Source organism: Diceros bicornis, chromosome 6 (genome assembly GCF_020826845.1).
Source record: "Diceros bicornis minor isolate mBicDic1 chromosome 6, mDicBic1.mat.cur, whole genome shotgun sequence".
Classification (NCBI taxonomy): Eukaryota; Metazoa; Chordata; class Mammalia; order Perissodactyla; family Rhinocerotidae; genus Diceros; species Diceros bicornis.
In genome coordinates this window covers 55,393,950-55,414,064 of record NC_080745.1, presented here as the reverse complement: position 1 = coordinate 55,414,064, position 20,115 = coordinate 55,393,950, and the positions used below count along the sequence as shown (strand labels likewise).

The window sequence follows — 20,115 nt, the reverse complement described above, 5'->3', positions numbered from 1 at the left end:
GGACCCTTAACGCAGTCACACGGGGAGGCGGATAGATGGGTAACTCAAGGTTATGTGAGAGGGGAGACTGATGGCTCGTGAAAGATTTTAAACCTTGTTAGGGAATCACAGTAAGGTAAATTATAAGTAAATGATTACATTTAAGAATTAGATTCAATTTGGGATTTTTAGTTATTTTGGTATTCCTGGTGGTATGGGAGCTGCTTGGTAAATTGTGTCCTGTAACCTTCTTCCTTCCTCCATAAACATGCACTCCAAATGTTTACTTTTTTACTTCCAGAAACTCTCCTCTCTCTTACTTCTGGCTCTGCCAGTTAATCACATATGATATTGGGCATGTTGTATCAGCCTCTGTGTCTCAGTTTTCTTTTTGTAAAATGGGGATAATAAATACCTGTCTCATCAGGTCACTGGGGGATTAAAGGAGAGGATACAGGGAAAGAGCCTGGCACATCGTAAGTGGGGGTAACAATCGGCTCATCCATTTCCTGATGACAGACACACGCACATGTGCACAGGTCCAGGGCTGTGTCAATACCAGGTATTAGAGAAGGTCGGTACTGTGGGCCCCTCAGGCTGGCTTCCCATGTGTAAAACCAGAGCCTAGCTAAGGATATGAAACACAAGAATGAGAGCTTTTACCAAAGGCACATACAAGAATGTATTTGTCACACTATTTGTAATAGTGAAAAATTGGAAACTACCAAATGCCCAGCAGCAGTGAATGGACCAATTGTCTTGTATATTTACACAGTGAATAACCTACAACTATGTGCAACAGCACAGGTGTAGCCAGATACAGAAGAATACATACAAGAATACATACATACTGTTTGATCCCATTTATAGAAAAGTTCAAAAATGGGTAAAACTAATTTATGGTGAAAAGATGAAGATAATGGTTACCTTTGGGAGGCACGATTAGAAGGGAGCACTGGGAGGCTTCTGCAGTCCTGGTAATGTTTCCTGCACTCAGGGCCAGCTTACCCAGCTGTGTTCAGTCTGTGATAACTCATCAGACTGCACACTTACCATTTGTGTGCTGTTGTATTTGTATGCAATATCTCTATGAAAGAGTTGCTTTTTTGAATTACAGTTTTGATGAGATGGCAAATTATGACCTACCAGCTTCTATTAACTTCATTCTGAATAAAACTGGCCAAGAACAAGTGTATTATGTGGGTCATTCTCAAGGCACCACGATAGGTATGTATTTAATAAAGATTGGAAGTTAATGTCTTATTACAGAGTTTGCATTTGTTCTTAAAAGTGAAATATAAAAAAATAATGTTAGTTCAAATACAGTTTTGTTTTTGTTTTTTAATGCCAAGCAGAAATAATGAATAGGGTAAGGAATTTTGGTAGTATTTAGTCTTTTCTGGAAATTCAGACGTTAACATAAATAGGTAAACATGGTGTATGGTTTTCTTGAAATGGAAGGAATTAACCTAAGACACAGCCTATTATGTATTTTCCTAGTTAAGCAATATGGGGATGTGAGGGGGAGAAAACAAGAAGTTTTATCAGCGCAGAGACTTTTATATAGAAAACAAAAAAATACACTGATTTTTAAAGTTAAGTGGAATAAAACTACTAGGATGCCGTGTTACACTTTATTTACAAACAGTTTTTAAAAGTCATATGCATTTTTTATTTATGCTGATTATAAAAGTAATGTGTGTTCATTATAAACAAAAAGAGAACACTTAGCAAACTTTAAAAAAAAATAAAAATTGCCCATAATTCTAGCAAATAAGAGTTCCTCTGATTAGGGACTTGGGGCCTGTCCCATAATTTATTCAATTCCCCTTTTTGGTGTTTACTATGACTAATATCTTTGTGTTCATCACACGATCTCCTTAGAATACGTTCCTAGAAGGAGAATTACTATATGAAAGGTGTGAATACTTCTAAAATGTCTTGATATATATGGTAAAATTGCCTCTCACTGTCACGGACACTCTTTGCCAGTTTGAGAGGCTACAGACAAAAAGTAATGTGGATACATTTGCCTTTCTTATTAATGGAGTTAAGCATTCTTCTTCATTTATATTCCTTCTTCCATGACTTGTCTACTTGTGTCCTTTGCCCCGCTGCTTTCTAAAGTGACATTCTGGGGCCAAGTTTAAGGCAAGAAGTGACCTGAGAGGAAGCTAAAAGATATTTTAAAGCTAGAGCATTCTAAATGTGTAGGGTCCTTTTGAGTCTTTGGTGATCTATCTGAAAGCCTCTGTAAATCATTCTCAGGGACAGGCCGAGGGGCAGTGGGGCATGGCGGTGGGGGGTTGGAGCTGTTAGGAACAGTACCGTCTTTCCTTCGATCGCCTTACACTATTAAAGGTACATGGAACGTCTTCTGGTTCCAGCAACCTGGATTTCTTCCAGTGCATATCTACATTGAAATTTGAAACAAGCCCTTAACAAATACCTGATTTACTAGTTTAATCAAAGTCAGTGTTTGCGCTCATGGAAGTTCGGAGGGCGGTGTTTGAAGTGTTTTGCCCCCTGGTGGCCATGTTGCATGCATGGTTTTCAGGTGGCCACTAGAGGGCGAAAGGCATGACTGTCGTTAGCTTTTCAGAGAAAGTCCTAGAAGATGGAATTTCTGTTATCTTCCTTTTGTTCCCACAGGTTTTATAGCATTTTCACGGATCCCTGAGCTGGCCAAAAAGATTAAAATGTTTTTTGCCCTGGCTCCTGTGACTTCAGTCAAGTTCTGTACTAGCCCTATAGTTAAATTAGGACAATTACCAGATGCTCTCCTTAAGGTACTTGGACTCCAACCCCCTATCCCCACCCCTGCCTTGCCTCACAAATTTCCTTTTCAGATCTGAAGAATTGGCCATTAAAGGAAGAATCTGTGCCTTCCTCCTGTATATTTTCTGTCAGTGGAACAGTGGGATTTCTTCTCTGCATGGTTTTTCTTCCCCCCTACTTCCAGATCCTGGGGAGTCAGGGAAGGCATATCATTAATTCTACACCAGAGCCCCACATTGTCATGGTGAACATATCAGCGCAACTCTCTACCTGCCACACAAGGAGAACACAAGATAATCTGAGAGAATGGAGCTTAAACCTTTATTCCAGGTGGGGAGCCAGTGCATAGGAGTAGGCAGAAGATGGGAGACAGGAAATGTGCCGTTCCCACGGCCGACCCTGACCACGCTGAGGGCAATCTAAAGACATGGTTACTATTATATTTTATAATGTGGTCCCTAAACACAAGCCAGTAACTTCATCAGGGCTCAGCCCTAGAGCTATGTGATCCCCAAACTCTGTTCAAGGAGGAAGCAGTTTTTACAAGAAGGAGTTGAGAATCAGCTGAGGCCAGATGGTCCATTATGCATGTACTACATATGTTTTGTGTATGATATATTTATACACACACCCACATGTGAAATATCCTATAGGAATGTATACTTAAAATCAAGTATAACATATTCTATTAGCCATTTAAGAGACTCTCACCACAGGAAATACAGACTATACTCTGACCTCAGAATCTGACTGTCACATAAAATGGAATTCTCTGCACTGGTGACCAGACATGCAGATAAGATGTGGCCACCCAACTAAGTTTATTTGTAATGTCTTGGGTAATAGAAGCATGGATTTTCATTATAAGCAACTCAGAGGTTACAAATAGTACCCTTCAACTAGCAAGGCTTCTTTTAGTGCCTTCCTCAGAATAAAGCACAGTACTCAGTTTGGGATCTTTTCCTATAGACCTTGTGTGTGAATTTACATACATATATAGGTCCAGAGAGAAAGGTATCATTTTGTTTTAACATTGATGGTATCCAACTATGTATGTTGTTCTGCAGACTGCGTTTTTCATTCTTGGAGAGCTATCATGGTAATACATAAAGCTATCACATTCTTTTTAACTGCTGCATAGTAAGTTTTCCATTGTAAGAAACTACTGCTTTTTTAACCAGACTCCTGTGGTAGACATTTAGGTTGTTGCTAATTTGCTGTTGCTGTATCCTTGTGCCTTTTTTAATGGAGAACTGAAATTGCTGTGTCATAGAAATGTTTTTAAATTTTTTTTTAATTTATTTTTCCCCCAAAGCCCCAGTAGATAGTTGTATGTCATAGCTGCACATCCTCCTAGTTGCTGTATGTGGGCCGCGGCCTCAGCATGGCCGGAGAAGCGGTGCGTCGGTGCGCACCCGGGATCCAAACCCCGGGCCACCAGCAGCGGAGCGCGCGCACTTAACCGCTAAGCCATGGGGCTGGCCCTGGAATGTTTTTAATTTAATTTAATCCTTGGAGATTGTAATTTAGTGGCTTTGTAAAGACACAAACTCCCGCTCCCTCCCTTGGAGATGGTGTTTTGTTAAATCTGGAGTGGAGCCCAGGATCTGTCATTTTACAAAGCACCCTACATGATTCTAATGTAGGCTAAACAGACTGATATTTCCAGACAACAGTGTTTTATAATATCCTGGGACAGTGACAAGTGAAAGAATGAATGTTCATAAAACTTTGGAATTAGCTGCTCTAAGTATATGTTGCCTCCATGAAAGTTGAATATCTTAACTTTTTATCAGAATACAAAGGTACAAATTGTAAAGACATCACACTTGATATGAGGAGGCCTATAAATGTGTAATGCGAATTTTTTTTTTCTGTATATGCTGTCCTGCTTTGACATAATTTTCAATGGAGTTTGCCGTAATAGTGTTTGAGTAACAGTTCTGAAGTACAAGGTCAACTTCACATACTTTGTTGGTCAAAAGGAAAGCTTGGCTTATTGCGATTTAAGTCAATGATGTATTATCCTATTGTTTTTAGTAGACAACCTCAAAGATATATGCATTTGTCACATGTGACCATTATGTAGTCTCAAAGCCAGGAGTTTTAAATACTGATGCCTTTTCCTGTTGCATGACATCTGCAGGTGATATTTACTTGGTTCTCCCTAGCTAATCTTAATGTGATTAGTCTGGAGAAGAGGAACATTCGAGGAGGCCTGGTATCTGTTGGTTGTCTTGTAGAAGACGGATCTGACAGAGATCACAGGCTGTGTGTACGTGGATAGAAATTGCCTGAAGAAGTCTTGAATATGGTCCATAGGATGTTATAATTTTAAATTAGTGGCACGTTTTAAAAAGCAAGATATTTAACATTGAAATCTTGATAATAGATTCTTTTGGGGGGAAAGAAAAGCTGTGTGCCACAAAGCAGTTGTACACGTTAGGTTGAGCAAAGGCTTTCCAGTTCACCGCAGTTCTCCACCCTCCCTAATCATCCCTCTGGGCAGGGTGGCATTTTCCATTTTCTGTTTTACTCATTTATATTTACATGCCTGCCTGTATTAGTTTGTTAGGACTGCGAGGAAGAATCTGTTCTGTGTCTCTCCCTAGCTTCTGGTGGTTTGCTTGGTGTTCTTTGGCTTGTAGAAGCATCACCCCAATTCCTGCCTTCATCTTCACGTGGTGTTCTTACTGTGTGTGTGTTCCTCTGTGTCCAAATTTCCCCTTTCTATGAGGGCACCAGTCATATTGTATTAGGGCCTACCCTAATGACTTCTCTTAACTTGATTACCTCTATAAAGACCCTGTCTTTAAATAAGGTCTCATGCTGAGATACTGGGGTTTAGAACTTCAGAATATCTTTTTTTGGGGGCGGGAACACAACTCAATCGATAAAACTGCCTTTATAGGTATTTGAATTTTTCACTCCTGCTTGTCCCTCCAGAGGGTAGGCATCACCAAAAGTTTAAATTATAAGGGGACAAATTTGGGTTCAATATAAAAAAATATCTTTTCCCTATTTCTTATTGCACGAGTACATGAAGATCTGCCTTGAGGGCATAGTGATTGGTCTGGAAATACTTGAGCATGAGTTCAGTGGCTATTGGTCAGGGCTGGTATAGACCAGGAGTCAGCAAACTTTTTCTGTAAAGGTCCAGATGGTAAATATTTTTAGCTTTGTGGGCCCTATGGTCTCTGTTGCGACTACTAAACTCTGCCATTATAGCGTGAAAACAGCCAGAGACAACGTGTAGAGAAATGAGTGTGGTTGTGTTCCAGTAAAACTTTATTTATAAAAACAGGCAGTGCTGGTTGGGGAGGAATGGGGAGTTATTGTTTAATGGGTACAGAATTTGAGATGTTGAAAGAGTTATGGAGATGGATAGTGGAGATGGTTGCACAACAATGTGAATGTACTTAATGCTACTGAACTGAACACTTAAAAATGGTTAAAATGGTAAATTTTGTGTTATGTGTGTTCTACCATAATAAAAAAAAGTATTAAAAGAAACAGTAGCAGGATTTGGCCCACTGGCCAGTGGAAGTGGATTAGGTGATGTGCTCTAGGCATACCACTGACCAATCATAGTTTCGACTTTTTCTCGGAAGTCACTACCAGTCCTTCCAAGTCAGATGAAACTCTTTGGGGATGGCCCTGGGGTGAGTGATCATGAAGCCCTTTCCCCTTGTAAAAGTCTACTGTGAACTTACTTGATTTTCTGCCTCCTTTTCTTCATTTGAGACGTTAAATACACACCTATAATGTCTGCTTTTACCTTAGTAAACATGTTGCGTAAGTTTCCGAGTTTGAGCGTCCACTGGTTATCCTTTCTCTCCTGGGGCCATCAGTGGAGATACTTGGCACATGTCTCTGCTTCTGAGGTGGGTCATGGAGGCCAGTGTGCTAGAATGAAATGCTGAGGTATTCTTGGATTTCTTTTTATTTTGTAGGACTTATTTGGGGTCAAACAGTTTCTTCCCCAGAGTAAGCTTTTGAAGTGGCTCAGTATACATGTTTGCACTCATGTCATTCTGAAGGAGCTCTGTGGAAATATCTTTTTCATTCTGTGTGGATTTAATGAGAGAAATTTAAATATGGTATGTATGTTTATAATAAGACTTGCTTTAAATTTTCACTGATTTTATTCTAACCGGTAATGTGCTTATTTGTGTTGGAGGATGTGGGAGAGGCAGGCAGGACCTCACTAGAACTCTAAAGGGTTTCATTTTAAGAGGCTCAAGAATCAACTTCGGCAAGTGCCTGGAATACCATCCGCTGCTATCCTCAGGCCAGCCATTGTCAACTTCCTACATTGTACCTATATTGAAACTATTGAATGAGGAGGTCTGTCATACTTTCTCCCAATATTTATATTTATTCTAGTGATTTGATTCTTTTAAAAAATTACTATGTGTGTTTAAATTTAGAATGGCCTTTTATTTATACATTTATTTACTTTATAAAATGTAAACCCTTGGCCAGCAATATGCTGGTATTTCTAAAGATATTTGTAGTTTGTAATGTAGCATTTTGAAAACAGGTTTTAAAATTCTGGAATGAAGGCTCTGTGGAATTTTTTTAAATGATATTAATTTTTCTTGTTTCTGATGATAAAAGCAAGGTGTGATTATTATTTAAAATTTTGGAAATTCCGAAAAGTATGAAGAAGAAAATAAAAATGATCAATAATCTCAACTCATATAGCTCCATGGTTACCATGTTGCTATATTTCCTTCATATGTACTCTGTATGTGAGTGATTGTACATATTTTTGTTGGACATGTTTTATAGGACAAAATTGTTTTCTTGCTCTTGATCTCATATATTTGATATTGTGGCTCTATAGTCTTTAATGCTTTAAAGTGCAAAGTATGTTATTATCAATGCCTCCTTAATGCTGTTTTCATTCTTTATTTCAATTTATTTTGCAGTCTAGAGTGGCTGTGTATACAACACACTCTCCTGCTGGAACTTCTGGGCAAAACATGATACACTGGGCCCAGGTAGGCATTCCAGGAGTGCATTTGGGGTTTGTGTAAAATCAGCTTTAGAAAGATCTGTGCATTTCCTGAAGCACCTCTCTGCAAGCCCTTCCCCAATGGAAAGAGTCTACTTACAAATCTGAGCTGGTTTCCTTCCCCAGAGTTCTGGGTTCCTGTCGTCGTGTTTGTGTTGCTTTGTTATCCTTCCTGGGGCAAACTCTACTCTGCGTGAGTTCACCAAACAGTTATTGGGATTGACTTCTTTCTTTTCTTTCCCCTTCCTCTGTCAGTTTTTCATTGAGTCCCAGATTTATTTTATTTCTGTGTTGCTTCATAAAGCCAGATTTTAGAGCAGCTTTAGCCTAGAAGCTGCTATTTCAACATTAACCCACGGACGTAATAAGCCTGAAATATCAGTGGAGCTAAACCAATCATGGACGAAAGTGGGAGCCACTAACTTTTAAAACAGAGTTTTATCACATATCACAAAAGTAATGCATGTTCATTCTAGAAAATTTAGAAATTACATATAGGCAAAAAAATAAAAATTCTCTTAAGGTAAAAAATAAAATTATTCTATAATCTTACACAGAGATAGAGGATGTGTATCCAAAGATATGAAATGTCTGAGTTCTACTCTGTACCTCTTGCTGCATATCATTTCAGAAAGAAGTTGTTAAAGGTATAGATGGGAATGATAGTTGTAGAAATAGATTAAATTATTTTCTTCTACTTTTTTGTAACTTGCTTTTTTTTTCCTTTCCGTCTAACAGTATATCAGGGACTTATTTCTACCTCAGGACATATTTTTGTACAATTTTTTTCTCTTTAAATTCTTTTTAAATAAGAAATAACTCACTATTTAAGCTCCAAACCAAGATGTTATGGATGTCTTGGATAGCAATTTCCAAACACCGGGCAGTCACTGCCTGCATCAGACTCACGTGAGTTGCCTTTAAAAGTACACCTTTTAATAAATTATTGCTTAAAAACAATAAAGGGAGTTGGGTTCTTGGTAGAGCAGTTGTACTGGCTACATTCTAGACTTCTAAAACAAAGATTCCCGTGTCCCATCCCTAGAGATTCTAATCCATTTGGACTGGAGAATTTGTAATTTATTTTTTTAAAACAACTTTATTGAAGTATAAGTGGCATCTGATATTTAAAGTGTACAATTGAGTATGTTTTGCCATAGGTATACAGCCACGAAACCATCACCACAATCAAGTGAACATATTTATCACCCCCAAAAGTGTTCTCATGCCCCCTTTTAACATCGTCCTCCCCAGTCTCTCCTCCTCCATCCCTAAGCTGTGACTGATCTGCTTTCTGTCACTCTAGGTTAGTTTGCATTTTCTAGAGTTTTGTATAATTATACAGTACGCACTTGTTTTTGTCTGGCTCCTCTCAGCATAATTATTTTGAGATTCATCCATGTTGTCGTGTGCTTCAGTAGTTTATTCTTTTTTTTTTGCTGAGTGGTGAGAATTTGTATTTTTAAAAAACTCTGCCCAGTAGCTTCTTCTGCCCGACCGGATTTGGGAAGCACTGATCTGGGACATCACTGGTGCTTTAGTATCCTTCCTCAGTTGTCCCAGAAACCCTGTCTGTTAGGAGTGCTGTAGTTCACCTCTCCCTGGGCTCACCCCTAAGGAACCAGGCAGGAGCGTGCCTCAGGCTTTTAGCCCCGTGTAGTGACTGTAAGGCCCAATGTTAAATGTCAATGACTCAGTGCTGGAGCTTGCTGTGGCTTAGAAGAGGGGCCTCTGGGATGTGGGCAGCTCACGACATGCTGAAGAGCACATCCTTACCTCTTCAGGAGTGTCCTGGAACCTTCCAAAGTCCTCAGGTTCACGAATGTTCAATCAGGCCCCTGCTGTTCTCCTCAGCCACGTGTCTGTTTACAGTCACTTGTTTTCTTTGTATCCCCTGTCGTCAGAATCCTCCTGCCTTTTTGAGCGTTGTTACCCTCTTACATAATGGACATTTTTCAAAAAGGCCCAGTTTCTGTCACCTCCTGACTTAGTGCAGTCTTGCGTGAAGGATGGCTGAAGACAGATGCTGAGCTACCACGCAGCTTAGTGACTGTTGCAGCCCACATATGGTATGCCACATGCCTCCGCAAAGTACAAATGACTACCGGAGCCCGCCCCTCAGGGGCTTTGGGAATGTGGCATCCAAGACTACTCTGCTGTATATTACAGAGTGGTGATAATTCACCCTTCTGTGTCACAGGCCTCCACTGGGGCATTGGGTTTGCAGTAGATCGGCTTGCAGTAGATCTTGGATCGGCTGCAGTCCAGGCCTCTGCTCTTGTCCCAACCCCTTTTATCCAGCAGCTGGCTGGGTCAAAGGCTGAAGGCTGAGGTTCAGAGCACTGCTCTCAGGCCCAGTTGTGACTTTGTGGTTTTAGGTCCTAACCACATTGGAATGTTCCTCGGGAACATTGCCGGAGCCCAGATTCATTGCAGAAGGCAGCCTGACCTTTGCTCTTCTGCTCACTGTGTCATCCCTTTGGCATGAAAATAGTTGCTTTGTGCAGCTGTTTTGTAGGATCTTCTCTATTCTCCCTCCTCTGGGCTGTTGGCCAGGGGCTGCCACTCTCTGCCTATCAAGGACACGCTGACGCAGGCAGCCCGGTACCTGCTGGGAGAGACTTTTGCGAAGGTGTACTGGACATGGATGCTTGCAGGCTGAGGGCTACAATTCAGGAGTGAAGTTTGGAGGTTCTTGTGTTAGGGGCTTAAGGGTGCCCTTAAAAGGCATTTTATTCATGGCACCTTCAGAAGTTTACTTTTAGTTTAAATAATTAGCATTCTTTTTAAGAGTTCTAAAACCTAGTTCTTTACTGGGTTTTTAGTTTCCAAATCTTCTTATTCTCCTTATAAACCTGACAAGTTTCAGAGACCCCCAGAGCCAAGACTCTCGTTACTATCACTAGCTCCCCTACCAGCTATGCCCAGAGCCCAGGCACTCTCTCCTATTTGAAGAAGGCCAGTGCTAGCGTATCTTTACAGTGTTGTTCAGAATTACTTAGGGTGCTATAAAAAATACAGATTCTTGGGCCTACTGAAGACTTACTGGGAATCAGAATTCCTGGGGGTGTGTCTCTGGGATCTGCTTTTTAATAAGTACCTCATATGATGTGATGTTCTCTATTGTTTGAAACCTGCTATTGGAGAAAACAAAACAAAACAAAATATACATTACGTAGGCTCTTTAAAACATTGTAGAAAGACATTTAGTATAATTTTTATTATACATGTAATTTATATTCATTATGAAATTTGTAAAAATATGTCAGTACAAAGAAGAAAATACATCACCCATATGTCTGCCACCAGGGATAACTACTATCAGTATTTTGGTATCGTAGGGGAGGTAAAATTTTTTCTTTACCCACTTAGGGTTTCTGACTGGGACTGATATAAAACAGATTAGCAAGAGAAAAGCATACAAATTTTATTTACATGTACATGGGAGCCCTCACAAGAAAAATGAAAATCCAAAGAAGTTATCTAGGCCTAAATGCTTATATACTAGGTTGAACAAAGAGTAGCAATTGTGGAAAAGTAACTAAAATATATGGGGAGGTTTAAAGGTAATAAGAGTTATTTTAACAACGTCTTTTTGTATAGATTTCTCTCAGCCTCCACTCTGTCTCTGGAGATCAGAATGTTTCTTCCTCCTGTTATAGGGAGGGCTTCTTTCACAAGGGAATTTGATCTCCTGCTTTTAGAAAGGAAAAGGAAGGTCAGAGTGCCTTCCTTGTATCTGCTTTTTTTCAAGGGCCTTTAATTCAAAATAATCAATATACCAAAGTGGCGTATTTTGGCGTGGCATGTTCTGAACTCTTTCAGTACAATATTATAATTTTTTGGTGTAATTGTTTCCATTACAAAAGTAGGATCATGCTGCATGCACTTTTAGGTAACTTTCTTTTTTAATTAATTAAACACATTATATTTGTTAGATACAGGCTAAGTTACTGTATCAGAGATTCTAAAATACAGCCTCTAAATGTGTAGTTCCTCTTTCTCATAACACAGTCCAGACATTGGTGGCACAGGATTGTGGTGGAGGAGGCGTGACTGTGCTCCAGAAAGTTGTGCAGGGACTCATTTCCCTCCACACTGTAGCTCTGCCATCCCTGGGATGCTGTCCTCTTCTGCCTGGCTGAAGCTGGGTCACCTCCACGTCTGTTCCAGCCCACAGGGTGGAAGCACATGAGGGATGTGGTTCCTATCCTGGCAGCCATATGCTTAGTGAAAGCTGTAGGGATTCTGCTACTGAAAGGGAGAAGGCAAGGATGGGAACCGGGAGTCAGGGGGGAAGGGGGAGAGGCGGGGGAATTAGCGGTCTCTGCTGTAGTCAAAAATACCTTTCCAGGTCAATAACTAAATTTTAAAATATTTGTACTCTAGGACAGTTTCCTGTTTCTTGAGTTTATTATTATTATTATTATTTTTGGTATGATAGGGTTTTTTTTGCAATAGTAAAACATCCTAGGACAACTATTCTTGAATTAGAGATCTGTCCTTATACATTAGGCAGATTACTTTCTAAGGATACTGTCATAGAAGTAGACTTAGGGGTCAGAGGGAAGGTGTATCTTTAAGACTTCTATTACGTATTGTACTTTACAAAGGTTGAACCTATTTTAAGTTTTCATTACCATTCAAGACCTAAAAATAATTTTTAAATGTCTCTTTAAAAACCGTCTGTCCTAATATTGTAAGTGTTTCCTCCTGGCGTTCATCCACATGTGATTATTCCATAAGTGTAACCGTAGTGCGTGTTCAACTTTATTTTCTGACTTTTTCCCACTTAATATTATTTATAAACAGTTTTTCTATTTTATTACATTTGTATTTATGACAGTGGCATACTGTTGTATATATTGATGTAACGATGTATTTAACCAAATATCTCTTATTGGACTTGAGCTTATTCCCAGGTTTTTGTTACTATAAATAATCTTCACATTTCCCTCCTTCTGAGATGCCCTTTCAAATGGATAGTCTGAAGTCCTATGCCTTTGAGCACAAGTCAAGTCTGAAGTTTAGTCTGAGCTCTAGGCAAGTTTTTCTTTTGTATTCTATACTCATTCTGGGTGCTTTATATAAAGGCCCCAGGACGTGTGTGAGAAAGTGATAAATTGATGTCTGCCTACAGTGGCAGAACAGCTTGCGTTGATCTATTTTCACTGACGACTAGAGCTGGGGAACGGATACACTGACAGGTACTGTAAATCCATACTTGGTTCTGCTTGTTCAATATTCCGCAGGAATTAATATCTGTCATTCCCTATGACAAAAGCAGATGCTAAACATTTCTCCTGCAGTGTGTAATCTCACACTGTCTTTTATTACATCAAACAGGAGAATTTTGTGCAATTGATAAGAACTGAAACTTCACATGAATTAAAAGCAGTTCTGACAAAGAATGTCTAGATTTTTCCTCTTTACCAGGCGCCACTATCTGGCCAAAGCTTAAACAGTTTCTAATTCGTTTGGGTTGCCAATTTTGGATTTAATTCTTGACATATTTTTAATTTGGGAGTATCGAGGGAGTATGGATTTCCATTATTTCAAAATTTACAAATAGGTGAATTTTTGTTAATATTTTTATATCATACTGTTCTAAATATGCATAAATTTAAATTTCATATACAATATCATCCCATGGCTCTAGTATCTCCAACTAGTTAGAATTGTGCTGGTGTGCGGTACAACTTGGTGATTATACTGGTATTCAAGAAAAAGTGTCAGATAATCATTAAAATATTAAATAATATAACTAGTAGAGTGGATATATAGAAAATATGGAGATTTTATGTAATTTATATAAATATATTAATTTATATATTAATATAAATATAGTGTTTACACTAATCCCTAAAGTATGTAAATATATAATTAATGTATTTACATACTAACATAAATGTATTTATATTAATCCATAGAAATATGTATTAATCCATATGTAAATATATATTAATCCATATATTATATGTAATATCTATTTCTTTCCCAAGTAAGATAGTTAACTCTAAGTTTAAGATTCAAATTTCAGTAAAAAACCGCAACATAAAGTTTATCCAATGGGTACAGACGTTGATCTGGTATAATTCACAGCATGTGTGTGTAGCTGCTGTATTGTGTCATGTAATAGCTACTTTCCAATCATACAAAGAGAAATTGAGTCATTTAGTAAAGGAGAGCAAAATAATGCCATTTTATTTTAAATTGCACTTTGGAAATGAAGAGTAAATCTGGATATTAGTGTAAAATTGATTTCTGAGGACGTGGCTAACTCTAGCAACCTGTGATGTTATCTCAGACTTCTTTGTAAGATAACTTTTTTCCAAATTATCTTCTTTTTAGGTTGTTAGATTCCACAACTTTCAAGCCTTTGACTGGGGAAGCAGTGCCAAGAATTATTTTCATTACAACCAGGTAAAGTGTTAAAGGTCTATAGAATTAAATTGGACCCTGAAGACTCATCAGGGAAGCCAGCCTGAGTTATCAGGGTTCTGGCTGGGCTCAGGTGCTGTGGAAATGTTGGGGGGAGTTGATGGGATAGCATTTGTTTTCCCTCACTCAATTTCAGAACAGCCCAAGCTTTGCGGTTGGTGTTATGAACTGGGCCTCCCCTCTGACGTTCTCTGGCACTGTATAACAGCTGTCACTGTCATATGTAATTCATAGTGGTCAGGAACACAGGCTTTAGAGTCAGACAAGCCTACGTCTGTTACCTGGTAGCTGGGGGTCCTTGGCCAAATTACAATGCCTAAGGCTTTTCTTCTGTATATAAATGAATTGACCATCTTTAGAATGCTAAGTCCTCTAAAATGGGCACTTTGCCCATGTTTTTCTTGCCTAATTCTCACAAAATCCCTGTGGCACAGATGTGATTATTATTATTATTAAAGATGAGGAAACTAGTCTTAGAGAATTTCTGTGACTTGTGTTATACGCCAGAGGGAGGAAAAGTAGGAAGATGTGACTCCAAAGCCCCTTCCTGACCACTCTGTCTGTGGCTTAACATCTGCTCTCTGGAGAACAGCACCTTCCTCCCAGGGGATCCAACACTTTTTACCGTGCCCAGCACAGGGTAACAGCTCAGGAGCTGGCACTTATTATAGTCAGTATTCTTTCATTGTGGGTTAGGTTTCTTTTTGTTCTGGTAATTATGATAGCAACTTGAAAAGTAAACTGAGAGTGATTTTCAAAATTAGTCTTTTATTCTCAGATCAAATTTACTAATCAGTGTTTAATGGAGATTGTGTTGATTCTGTTTTTGTAAATTAAAATAACAACAAAGCTTTCTGTGGGTTTTCGCTATAGAGTTCCCCTCCCACTTACAACATGAAAGACATGCCCGTGCCGACTGCCGTCTGGAGCGGGGGCCAGGATCGTCTCGCGGACGTCAAGGACATCAGTGTCCTACTGACCCAGATCACCAACTTGGTGTATCACAAGTACATTCCTGAATGGGAGCATCTCGACTTTATCTGGGGTTTGGATGCTCCATGGCGGCTCTATAATGAAATGGTGAATCTCATGAGGAAATACCAGTGAAAGCCAGGCTGGAGAAATTTACCATCAAGTCAATGATCAAGTTAATTTCTCTAAAATACTTGTTTTTCTTTTGCATTTTTATATCCAAGAAAATTATGATGTTGAAGATGCTCAATTCTCTCTAGTTAGGATTAGAAACACACTTGCTTTTTTTGTTTAATCATGGCCGAATATGAAACTAGTGTCTCAACCAATGTGTAGTCTCTTTAAGTCTTTTATAAAACCACTCACTTGTGAAAAGGTCATTACCATTCTCTTTAACCTTATAATTTAAAATATATGCTATATTGCCTTTTTACCCCCACACAGGACGCATTGACATATGTGTTGGAATTTTTAAGCTGTGTGCTGGCACTGACTTGAAAAAAGTGTGGTGTATAAGTACCCAGTTCTCATCTCTTTGCCTTAAAGGGCTCTCCAGTTGAATGGCCTTGTGTTCAGGGATCTAAGTGACACTTTCTCATGTTCTCATGCAGTAGGTGCAGCGTCAAATCCAGTGACCCCGCAGCTGTGCCAGTTATAATGATTCCGTAATGAATGTTAACAACCTAATTGTGATAGCTGTTATTTAGCAAATGTTTAAATTGCTCAGCTCAAGCAAAATAATTTGCTGGAGTCTTCAAAAATAAATTACACTCATTAAAAAAACAACTATATTTTAAATAGCTTGAAGACTGATGCTTTCAACCATCTGTGTTCATGAACTCTTAATTGTATGGCAGGCCATAAAACCCCTTGTTTGAGAAGAAAAGTCCTGTGGAGAGACAATATCACTATTTTTCCTGAAATTAATGTACTGTCTTAACCAGCTGCTATAGCTCAGTGATGACGTATGTGAAGCAGGAGCCCTGAGGCTGCCCATGAAGAGCGTCCTAATTCATTTTCACACAAAGGAAATGCGAGCGTGAATGTTTTAAGATTAAAGCTCAGGGACTTGTTTTGTTAGTTTTGTATATGTCCATATTTTTAATGCTCCTGATTTGCATCCCCATGTCAGGAAGCCCATATTTACCTGCTGTTTTTGCGGCATTATTTCCTTAACAATACTGTCAGATGGGCAAAATGACAATTGATATGTTTTTCTGATATAGTTACTTTAGCTGCAATAATAAACAATACTTGGTATTGGCTAAAATGTGCTGATAGCATACTACTACTTTGTAACATTTAAAAACTCCTTTTTAAACTTTTCAATAAAACGCAATGAGCCTCACAGCCCTGAAGGATTGTGTGTGTGTGCGGCCTCCTTTATTTAATAGCCATTCTCTACTTCCCTTTCTCTCTTAGCAGGACTTAGATTTTTCTTTCTCATCTTCTCCTCCTTCTCCTTCCTCTTTGTAAATTTCAATGATACTGCCCATGAATGTTTGATCCTTTCCCATGGTGAGGTGAGAGTGGTCTCAAACCTCAGGAGGGTTGGGGGACCGTTTGGAAATACTGGCTTTCAGCGTTATCCTGCAGGGTCCATTGAGCAAGGCTGTGAGTGGAGACTAAGCAGTGATTAACTTCATCTGCAAGGAGTGGCCTGCTGCAGGCAGGACCATGGATTCAGGGACTGTCCATCCAACTCCCTCCTTGAACAAATGAAGCAGCTGAAGTCGGTAGAGGCAAGTCATGCCATAGAGCCTCCAAACCATAGATTTGGGGGTCTAATGGGATCTCTCCCACTACCCTGTGAGTTTGAGAGCAGAAGATATATCTTACTTATCTTGGTATACCCAGAATTTAACAAAGCCTGGAGTATAGTGAGTCAATAAATATATGTGGACTGGCAAAATGTGCGAAAAACGATGGACTTTGCCGTTTAGCTAAAGGAAATTAGATGCACAAATAACGTCTGGGAGGGTCTAAGGACTGAAGTGGAATCTATTTTTTCGTGGCACTCATAGGAAAGAGTAAAACTGTACTAGATGCAAAGGATATATGTTCCTAGGGGGATGCCACTCTCCTCGCGGCCCTTATCTCCCCTAAAAAAACCTTCTTTCTCCTTTGACCAAGGCAAATAGGCTTGGCCAACCAGCTACAAGATTCTTGGGTAGGGCCAGAAAGAAAGGGACAGTAAGTAGTTGTTTTTGTTTGTTGTTTTCCACCAATAGTGGGAGAGAGCTTGCCAGAGAATGGTCTCAGTGCCGTAAGTGACCTGTTTCTCTAGCCTTGTTTGCTGCCAGGGGGCTCCCATAGATGCCCTTGAGAAGTTGTGGTCAGTAAAGCTCCCACATACCAGATGAAAGGAATGAGCAGGGGCCACATTCTATAGAGTCTACATTTTATTGGCATGCTTTTCTCTTCCTTTCTAAACTTTGGAGATTTTCCTTCAGTGTGTGGGCCAGTCTAGAAGTGGAGCTATTGCATAGCCGTTCTTCTGACAGTTGGGTTACATTGCACATTTGTCCTGGGTGGTGGTCTCTTGTTCCTGACATAGCTGCATAGGTCCTTTACATCCTTGTGACTCTGGCTGTATTAATGCAGTTTTGTTTCATCGTTGGCTGAGGGTGCAAAACAAGGTTGGAGCTTGTGCCTCAAGAAGTCCTGTAACAAGTTGGTAAGAGTTCTAACTCTGTTCTTTTCAACTAGGTTTGATATATATTCTTTTGAGCAGAATACAAAGATCTCCACAGACCTCTAGGCAAGGAGAAGATAGTTAATATTCTGCCTTCTTGGAACTCTAAGAATACTGTGTGTACTTGGGCAAAGCCACCCAATGAAGTCACAATTAAGAATGAATTCATTTTTTTCATTTGCCATAAGAGGGCACTCATGGCTTTGCTTCCAAACATTTTCTTTTCATAAGCAGCCTTTGTCTAGTCCCTTCCTCTGGGAAAGGCCGAGAATGTTGTTGGCTTACGAGCCAGTTGGTAATTTGAGGACTGGAAAGAGCGACCATGTCTGTGGTCATTTCTATCCAGGATTATTACTAATTCTTGCCGAATACATAATATCTGAAAAATGTCCTCAAGAATAGCTGTGCTCCAAATATGACATGAAAATAAAAAGTTACCTAATAGGTAAACTAGTGGTCAGAACCTCAGACATGGCAGAGGAAGTGAAGAAGGCTTTAACCTAGACCTCACACTTATTAAGGACCAAAATTTAGGCTATTGATATTATCTCCAAATAACGAAGATTATTTTGTGTTTGTTGGTTTTTGTTAATTTAAGTGTATACATTTAAAATATACTGTAATTTTAACTTGTCATTTACTTTTGAATATATGGAGAGATTTTCAAAATGTGACCCCTGAAAGGCAACAGATTGTAATAATTATTGTAAGTTTTAAAAGTTTGTCAGTAATCCATTCAAGAATATTTATTGAGTATTGTTTTGTGCTAGATGCAGATTTCAAGTTCAGTTCCAAGCTAAGCAAGTAAAACTCTTTGCCAACTTGTTTTAATATTACTAAAACAAATACTTTGCATTTTACATTGTGCTTTCCAGGTTTTTAAAGCCTTCTTGTAAGGCTTTGATCTTTGTAACAATCTTTTGAGAAGTGAGGCAAGTATTTTCTCTGCTTTACAGGCAGTGGTATGCCTTTTAGTGGGAATGATTTTATAAGCTTTAAATATTTTAAAGAGGTAGATGAGAGTTCAACAATATCAGTAGAAGCACCCACTTACATGTGACCCAGATGGATCAAAAATAGAAAGAGCCAGCCCTGATGGCCTAGCAGTTGAATTTTGGCTTGCTCTGCTTCGGTGGCCCGGGTTTAGTTCCCAGGCACGGAACAACATCTCTAGTCTGTCAGTAGCCATGCTGTGGTGGCAGCTCACATAGAAGAACTAGAAGAATTGACAACTATACACAACTATGTAGTGGGGCTTTGGGGGGGGCGGGGAGGAAGAAAAAGGAAGAAGAATGGCAACAGATGTTATGTTAGAGCGAACCTTCCCCTGCAAAAAAATAAAACAATAAACTTTAAAATCAAATACGCAGCAGCATCTGTGACAAACAGGGTATCAAGGAGTCTCTTGTGGGAGCTAAAATCCCCCATATTCTTCATTTGCATTCCCTACTGTTTTGGTGTGGGTAGTTGATGTTTTCTGAGTCTTTTGTAAAGTGTCCTATAAATGCAACTTTGATGCCCCGTTCCGCCACTAAACTCCTCCTATAGAGGTACCTACCTTGAAACTGACAGGTTCTGCTCTCAGTTTGGCTGTAACTTGCTGTTTAACCCTAGCTAGTCTAGACTTTTCTGAGACTGAGACTATTCAACTTTCCAATGAGGAATTAGATTCTGATCTTTGAGATTACCCCACTCTCTACGTATTACTGCTGTAAGGTGTTAGAACACTTCTCACATCTGATATCCTGCAATAATCGTTTTGGTTAGATAGATGCCAAGACAGTCTCACCTAATTTTGGAAAGAAAAAAAAATCATAAAGGTCACACAGAAAAAGAGATTATGTCATTGGTATTGGGCTTTGCCTGCTACATGTTCTATTTTTTGGGAGTGGGGGCAGTATTCGAAGTCTTTTGGTGAGTTGGTACCAAATAACTTTGAGATTGTGTTAAATATGCACAGACTTGATTGTTGTACTCTCAGAAAAGTAATCTGATCTCTGGGATAGCTAGAGAAGAAAAGATTCCTGTCCTCCAACCCTGTAAGCTTTCCTGTAAAGTTCTAGGTACTTGCACTATAAGCATCTTTGCCATAAACATCTTTGCCACAAATATTTTTGCTGCGTAACTAATGGGCCATAAGGCAATTTTGCCATAAAAGATAAAATAACTGGTTGACAGTTTGGTTTCATCTAGAAAATACGGTGATAAAACTTACTGGAAGTGTGAAATA

General features: G+C 39.2%; 1 protein-coding gene across 3 annotated transcripts in view; it reads left to right on the top strand.

The window, feature by feature from the left end:
- LIPA (lipase A, lysosomal acid type) overlaps positions 1–16,548 on the top strand; it is a 38,854-nt gene extending 22,306 nt beyond the window's left edge. For all 3 annotated transcript variants that reach the window (XM_058543483.1, XM_058543484.1, XM_058543485.1), the window contains 6 exons: positions 1,097–1,206; positions 2,632–2,768; positions 6,711–6,857; positions 7,692–7,763; positions 14,129–14,200; positions 15,092–16,548. In XM_058543483.1, coding sequence (XP_058399466.1) covers positions 1,097–1,206; positions 2,632–2,768; positions 6,711–6,857; positions 7,692–7,763; positions 14,129–14,200; positions 15,092–15,325 — 772 coding nt within the window. In that variant the 3' untranslated portion in view covers positions 15,326–16,548. The remainder of the gene's footprint in view (positions 1–1,096; positions 1,207–2,631; positions 2,769–6,710; positions 6,858–7,691; positions 7,764–14,128; positions 14,201–15,091) is intronic.
- Positions 16,549–20,115: the final 3,567 nt, after the last annotated feature.